The sequence below is a fragment of the Nanorana parkeri genome, unplaced genomic scaffold, assembly GCF_000935625.1.
Source record: "Nanorana parkeri isolate BGI_ZX_2015 unplaced genomic scaffold, ASM93562v1 scaffold1114, whole genome shotgun sequence".
NCBI lineage: Eukaryota > Metazoa > Chordata > Amphibia > Anura > Dicroglossidae > Nanorana > Nanorana parkeri.
In genome coordinates this window covers 475,043-482,559 of record NW_017307382.1, presented here as the reverse complement: position 1 = coordinate 482,559, position 7,517 = coordinate 475,043, and the positions used below count along the sequence as shown (strand labels likewise).

The 7,517-nt window shown below is 43.6% G+C and overlaps 1 protein-coding gene across 1 annotated transcript in view; it reads right to left on the bottom strand.

Moving 5' to 3' along the window:
* Nucleotides 1-1,995: 1,995 nt before the first annotated feature.
* Nucleotides 1,996-7,517, bottom strand: part of SNED1 (sushi, nidogen and EGF like domains 1) — a 100,248-nt gene continuing 94,726 nt past the window's right edge. Inside the window, exons 39-41 of the mRNA XM_018567900.1 lie at nucleotides 5,060-5,136; nucleotides 4,473-4,510; nucleotides 1,996-2,081 (exon numbers count right to left, since the gene is read on the bottom strand). Coding sequence (XP_018423402.1) covers nucleotides 4,485-4,510; nucleotides 5,060-5,136 — 103 coding nt within the window. The 3' untranslated portion in view covers nucleotides 1,996-2,081; nucleotides 4,473-4,484. The remainder of the gene's footprint in view (nucleotides 2,082-4,472; nucleotides 4,511-5,059; nucleotides 5,137-7,517) is intronic.

Below are 7,517 nucleotides of genomic sequence, written 5' to 3'. Positions count from 1 at the left end.
CGAGGACCGAAAAAAAATAATCTGTACTCGTACTCGGTACCAAAATACCGGTATCGGTGCATCCCTAATTTTCAGCCATGATGATGCTCCGGCATCCCCTCTAGCTGGAGTTGTGTAATTTCCGGCAGAAGTGTGCAGACGCATGGGGATGATGACATAAGAAACCACCATATTGAGGGACCTGTGGACCGGAGTGAGGGACATCAGACACACCCTGGGGAGGTCCTAATATGCCCCACCTGTTGTGGGAAGGGAAATAACTGGGGTGGGAGGTATAAGGTGTTCTCCCCTTTCCAGTATTCTTTAGGGGAAGCTGGTATGTGGGAGCGCCTTCAAGAATGGCACAATTCTGGATGTGGTAACGACATCTACACTGAGTGGCCAGATTATTATGACCACTCCATCAGTACTTCGTTGGGCCACGAGATGACTCCACGAGATGACTTCGTTGGGCCGCCTCTTGACTCCATGAGATGTTGAAAGGGGATTTGAAAGGTGATGCGAGGAATCTGACACTGCACTGTTGCCCTTCTGTTCTCTCCGTTCTGCCCTAACATTGACTAGTCGCTGACGGCCACAATTCGCACGTTCAGACCCAGATTTTCGGCTGACAGTCCAGTCTTTAAACACTTTAACAATGAGCCCCTCTTGAACATTTAGCAAATTCTGCTGTTTTGCTGATACTCCATGAATTGCGCTAACAATCATCCCACGTTCAAAGGCTGTTAAATCGCGTTGTTTACCCGTATCTTCAGAAAAAATCACTTCTACTGTCGTGGTAAACAACCTGCTTCCCTATTTATAATGGTCTGGCCCTCTAGCAACTTCAGCGCGGAATTATTGCTAATTTGCCTACAAACGTCAGGTGGTCATAATAATCTGGCCACTCAGTGTACACAATAGTAAATCTAACAAATTAGAACAAAGGAGTGTTGTCAGTTACACACAGTAGACATATGTCATGTGTGCACTTTGACAGCTGCCATTAGGTTAAATGACATACAATATTATATTTTCTAGCCATGTAGTACATCTTTACCCCATGAAACTCATCGACTGACCATTTATAAAATAATAAAATACAAACGTCTTTTATAAAATGTTTTATTATAAAACCCAAAGCGCCTAGCCTGAAGGCGAAACTTAACACGCCGTTACAGCCCAATCATCTTTGGCGCAGCTTGGGATTTTGTCATCACCTCACCTGGAGGTTCCACCCCACTGGCTGCTGTAAAGTATAACATTGTCTGCACCACACTTGGTGCTGCGACTCTGTGCAATGTGGTGTTGTCCTTGGATTCAGAAGCCGAGGGCGAGTCTTGCTTTCCTTACTCAAATGACGCAATCCCACATACACAAAGGGCTTTCGAGTCTCTATACAAACTATAATGGTTTCAGAGGTTGCAAAATGAATTTCTTGATATGTGTTGTCGATTTTTTTTTTTTCTTTTCTTCATGTTTCCTATCCGTTCCTAAGCTACAAAAACAGATGAGCAGTTTCACTACTTCAGGCTCTACGGGGAGATGTGAAGACAAAGTAGAGCGGCAGAAATATGAATTTGTGGTCTCATATTCAGCCACTTTCCCAGTTCAGATAAACAGCACCAGATTGCCGGTCTCTGTATAGTCAAGGCTAGAAGGAACCTTGTGCTACATACTGAGACATGGTGCCAGCTCTATTCTGATCTCCGGAGAGTCATTTTCTGGTATCTGCTGATTGTGTGATGAGCTCCTGATGGTGAACTGTGAATGCTCTGAATGATTCCTTCCAGATGGGTAGCAGAGTCAGCAATCCTGTACTCTGCCTGTCTGACAGAGGAAACAGAACAGTTGCCTCCAGGCTTGTAGTCCAAAGGAAATGATGGTCTTTCAGACCTTTGGCTGAAGAGAGAAAGGATTCCCACCCACTCATGGAAAGGTATCTCTCCAGGTCACTGGGGGCATGGTCTCAGGGCCAGTGCTAGCTGTGCCTTGCACATTGCCAGAAGTTGGGTAGGGGGGAGAAACAAGCTCAGCAGTGTCTCCCATGGGGACGTGTGACATTTAAATCCTTCCCCACGTGGCAGCAAATGCTTCTTTGTCTGTAAAGGAATGGAATCTTGTTATTGAAGGAGTTCAAAGCACACACCAGTCAGTGTTGTAGAGTTATAACATGCTATAAAGAACTAGCAAACAAAACAAAAATGACTTTATAAAAATAAATGAAAAGTGTTTCCAAATATATTTAGTAGCAGGAGTGTGTTCGATCACGTGTTATCTGACTTCCTGTTTAGTAAACCTACATAGCTGTCATCCAGGGGGCTTATTATCAGTGAACATTTGTGGTTCCAGGTTCTGCCATTTGTTCCAAGTCATGTGATCATTGTGTTAGTAAGACTGAATGCTCAAAGTGCTAAAACTAGATTAAAATGAAACATGTCTGTGTATAGAATTCTAGTTCATGTAAAAGTAAAATGAAGCTGGAGCATTTCTAAAACTAAACTAACCTTCTCCTCTTCTATTATTTCAAATGACAGTTTGTAGCATGGAAATAATTAGATCATTTTTACAAACCATGTACTGCACACAGGGGCATCAGCCAGCCTGTCTCCTCTATTTTGTGTGAGGTACTGTCCCATGCACTACCGGGGCCCACATCTGCTGGTGCCTGTAATCACACTATAGAGGGGGCCCAGCTCCTCAGACATTCTAGTTGGTTATGAAGCTACTTGTGATCAAACGCTCTTTGTTGTCCTGTCTTCTCCTCATACTGTGTTTCTTAGAATTACTAATCAGACCCAACATTATTGGGGCATGTAGGAAGCAAATCCCATTACTGTTCAGTCACATCATATTACAACCCCCCCCCCTGCTGTTCTCCTGCAGCTGGACATTATAAAGAACTGTAACATCTGTAAGAAGATATAAAATCAGCACCAAAGGATATGTAGGCTGCATGGTGACAACTTTTACTCCTCATAACAAGCACCACTCCTACTGCGTCTCTCCTACTTCGTCTCATAAGGTCTGCAGAGTTATAACAGGTCAGCATTTATTTAGATAAGGAAGATGTATTTCTTTAACCCAAACTCAGCATATAGCCGGCTACTGCCCACTATTTGCTGACAGCGCAGAGCCGTGTTGCAGCCAGGAAAGATCATGACAATATTGGTGGAATCCATCCAACACTAAAGCCAGAGCCAGCTGTGCCCGTCCACTCCCCTGTCTGTCGCTCCAATGAGCACTGGAGGAACAGAGAGGGGCAGGGGGAATTCCTGCGGTGTCTGACTGACAGTCACCCCTCTCTGCATGGAGAAGACCGTGAGCTAAGTTATCAGTGGTTTGTGATCGCTCAGCTCTCGATCTATAGAGCCGGCATGTGACAGCTGCAGTGTACCACGACGGCTCAAGGTATTAGGAAAAGTACATTTTACTCTCCCAATACTTCTCCTTTAAGGGCTTATTCACACCATAACCATTGAGCTGTTTTTTTATCTACATACCACCACACAAGTATGGTGTTAACGGGGAACACAAAAAACTTCTCTGCACTGTTTACATCATACATGTGCATTAGTGTCCAGCTCAGTGGAAATGGTCGGAACAAGACCTAAGAATGGTGGCATGCTTATCCTGTTCTACTACTGCAGAGATACTGTGTGAAGGAAATGGGTGGCAGATCCACTGGAAGAACAAGGTAAGTAAACCCGCTTCCTTCTCGCCATCCGCACACTCACCCCCCAGTGCTTCACCTACACACTTGATGTGTGAACTGAGGGCTTATTGGAGCTGTAGTCCTGCAGGGCATGCCAATGTCAATAGGATGTGTTGTGGCCCTTCTTACAAACTCTTTTGTCACCACTGGAGGAATATATCCATGAAAGTGGGTGATGATATCAATTGTCTTTTAAAGAAAATCGTCTCCCTACAAAGGCCCAGGTAAGTTAAATAACAAACACAAAATGGGGGATTCACTAAAAGGTGGGAGGTGGTTTAATGGAACATAAAGACTTGCCCAGAGATGTGCTTTAAAATAGAACTATGGCTAAACCTTTTTTTGCTTTAGTTTTCTTTTGGGTCACAGGATGATGTTTACTAATGTCCTCCTGTGGCCCAAAACTCAGTCTATATTGGGCTACTGGCAGCGCTGCAGTCAGGAAAGATCCCCACAATATTGTTGGGATCCACCCCCCCTGTCTGATTGACAGAGTCACCGCTCTATGCAGGGAGAAGCCATGAGCTGAGTGATCAGCAGTTTGTGATCGGTCAGTTCTCGATCTGTAGAGCCGGAGTGTGACAGCTGCAGTGTCTAAATATGGGGATGAGTACATTTTACACTCCCCATGGTTCTCCTTTAAATGTAAACACTGAAGGCAATAAAAGCAAATCAGATTCCAGCTTTTAACAGCGTTTGTTCTTGCCAGGATCAATACAATAATTCAGTGTTTGGAACATGAATGTCATGCAAACATTTAAAAGTCCAAGCTACTTACTGTTCCTCATCTTCAAGGCTTACCGGGGACTTTGGTCTCTGTGAAGAAATACAAATATCAGTCAGAGTTGGTATCTACTGTTATAATTAAATTATGAATTCAAATTATAATGGGAGTAACATCTGATATTTGTGCTGCATGGCTATACAAAGCTAAAGTCTGCTAGAAACAAGCTTAATACTAGTCCTAAATGACTGTGACCTTGAATTTCCTATATTATAAATTGAGGATTTATTATTCCAAAGATGTGCAAAAGATTCAGAGGCGGCCTCCTGTATGTAGTTACATCCAGATGTGTCTTACCTTCCTGCATGACACACTTTCAGAATAAATCATAATAAGTCATTACATCTTATACCATAACATTGTTTTCCAGATGTATTATTTTTACAGGTGAGACAGAATTCTAAGTGATACCACTGCCCCTCATTAAAATGTATTTCCGGCATATTTTCCTATATTAATATCACTTAATGTATATTGAATACTCATATACAAGGACATAAAGAAATGCTTATGAGCCACATAAAGTAAAATGCACTGAATTGTAGCTGCTGGTGATAAGCTTATCAGACCTTTCTACTCACTTGGTCTACTTCTGGCAGCTCCTTCACAGATCTCTCTGGAGCACACATCATACTGTATCTTGTACACCCGCCTGTACCTGCAAAACATGCCACTTGAAGAAAAAAAAAGAGAAGACATGACTATTCTAAATTGTCCATTAACTGAAGAGGGGACGGGGATATGCCCTCAACCTCCTCTGTAGCAATTAGCACTGAATGTTAGAAAGGTAAAAGAATGATGAAGGAGTATGTCTGGTACCGTGGATAGTTTATACCAGCCGTCCGATTGATGTGCCTCCCCTGGGCCCTCTGCACACTGTACTTTGTACTTTGTTGATTACCTGAGCGGTTGTGAAAGATGGATTCAGCAAAATTGACTATTTTATGGAACATGAAGATGGCTACAGTGTGGTTTGGTGCCTGTATTAACTTGTTGGCTACTTGCACTCTTTTTCTACCCTTCATTAGGAAAGGAGTGCTCAGTTCACTAGGAGGGATTCAGGAGCAGTATATTTTGTACCCCACCGAGTGGGACCCTTTGGAGGGTCTAGCAGTTCTAGTGGTTAGAAATGACATTGTCTTGCCTATTTAGGATGACGTCATCCAAATGTGAATGAACAACCTAATTCAATAAGCATTCTGTTCTAAATAGAGCAACCCATAAGGAACTAGGAGAAATCACATAGCACTGATTGCTTGCTCTTAATGAGAATCCATTGACTTCAGAAGAGTGAAGTCTGATTTATGATGGATTTCCGGTCCAAGTAGAAGTTTTACAGCACTTAAGAACTATTTATTGAGTAAAGATATCAGCAGAGGTACTTGAGAATTAAATACACTAAACAGGGTGAACAAGTTTGGCTGAAGCCTACCGATTAGGAAATATGTTGGAAATGGTAGAAGTGATCAGCAACCCTGATCAGAACTGATGTATCTGCTATTTCTGTAGTGTGTTGCTTTTGTATCCCATACTTGGTCACTAGGGCTGTCTGGAAACTCAGTGGGGACATCTCCCTCACTGCTGGCATGGCCATGACAGGCTGAAAGCTCTCCTACTTAGGTCAATGGCCTGCAGGTTCATTTTATACACATATTTGACATCCCTCAGGGTCTCCACATCCTTCCAGGACCCTACCTCATTCTGCTAAAACAGGAACATCAATTATGAGTAGAATTCTGCTTTAAGGGTAAAGCAGGAAACATCTTCATTGTGTTGTTTCATCCACTTTATTAATGGACCAAAACTGCGTTTTCTTTCAAATGGAAGCCGGCCTCTTGTGATTGCTTCCATGTGCCAGGCAGGTCAGTGCGGGGGAATAGATTAAGTAGCAGAGTATGCTTATTCCGATGATTGCATAATATATATATAAGAGCTAACATCACACAAGGGGCATATTTATAAACCTCGCACTGGATTCACCATACATTCACCAGCAACATTCTGCACATTTACATTGCAGTGAATCTGAGTAAACGTTCCATCAGTCTTTAAAAATGGCGCAGAATGTAGAAGGTTCGGATTTTCTGTGCTTGGAAATGGTCTTGGATCTTTTTTTCTAAACATAGGAATCAGTCCAGTATGCATCTAATACTCTTTGGTCCATAAATGAATTTCAACACTTGCTCCCAACCACCCCGTGCCCCCCTTCCCCCACACTGAGCCACTATTACCTGGCTTCTCCCCACTTTTTCTATGTCCCGCAGCCTGCTCAGTCTGGGTACTGACGAGATGCCCCGCCCCCTGCAGAGCCCGCACTGTACTGAGAGCCGCGCATTCCCTGTGACAGCCGCTGTTTGAGTCAGTGAGAGGCAGCCCCGGAGCCTCCATGACGCTTCAATGATAGCCCAGCCTGCATGGCATCAGAGGGGCCTGGGGACCACCGGTTGGCGACCGCTGCTATAGAGGGATATGCAAACTTGTCACTCCAGCTGTGGTGGAACTACCAATCCCAACATGCCTCTAGGAGTCATGCTTGCGACTGTCAGGGTCTTGCAATGCCTCATTGGAATTGTAGTTTCACCGCAGCTGGAGTGTCGAGGTTGGCTCCCTATGCTCTATAGCAGGGTTGGGCAAACTCCGGCCCTCCAACTGTTGTGGAACTACAAATCCCATGAGGCATTGCAATATTCTCACAGGCATGACTCCCAGAGACAGTTGCATGATGGTATTTGTAGTTTCACCACATCTGAAGGGCCGGAGTTTGCCCACCCCTGCTCTATAGTCTATTGTAAATTAGTAGGGGTAAGTTAATGAATGTGGGTGAAGGTTGCTTGATCCGATGACTGTGAAGGGGAATCTCTGTGACATGTGGTCCTGAAATGTGCCAAATGATTCACCAGATAATGTGCAGATAATATCACATTTACCTCCTTATGGGTGTGGGGTCTCACTATTGATGTACGAGTTTACAATAAAAAGTCATAAATGCCTTTGATCAATGGAACATGCACATTAGTTTGCTTTTATTCAGAGTTGAGT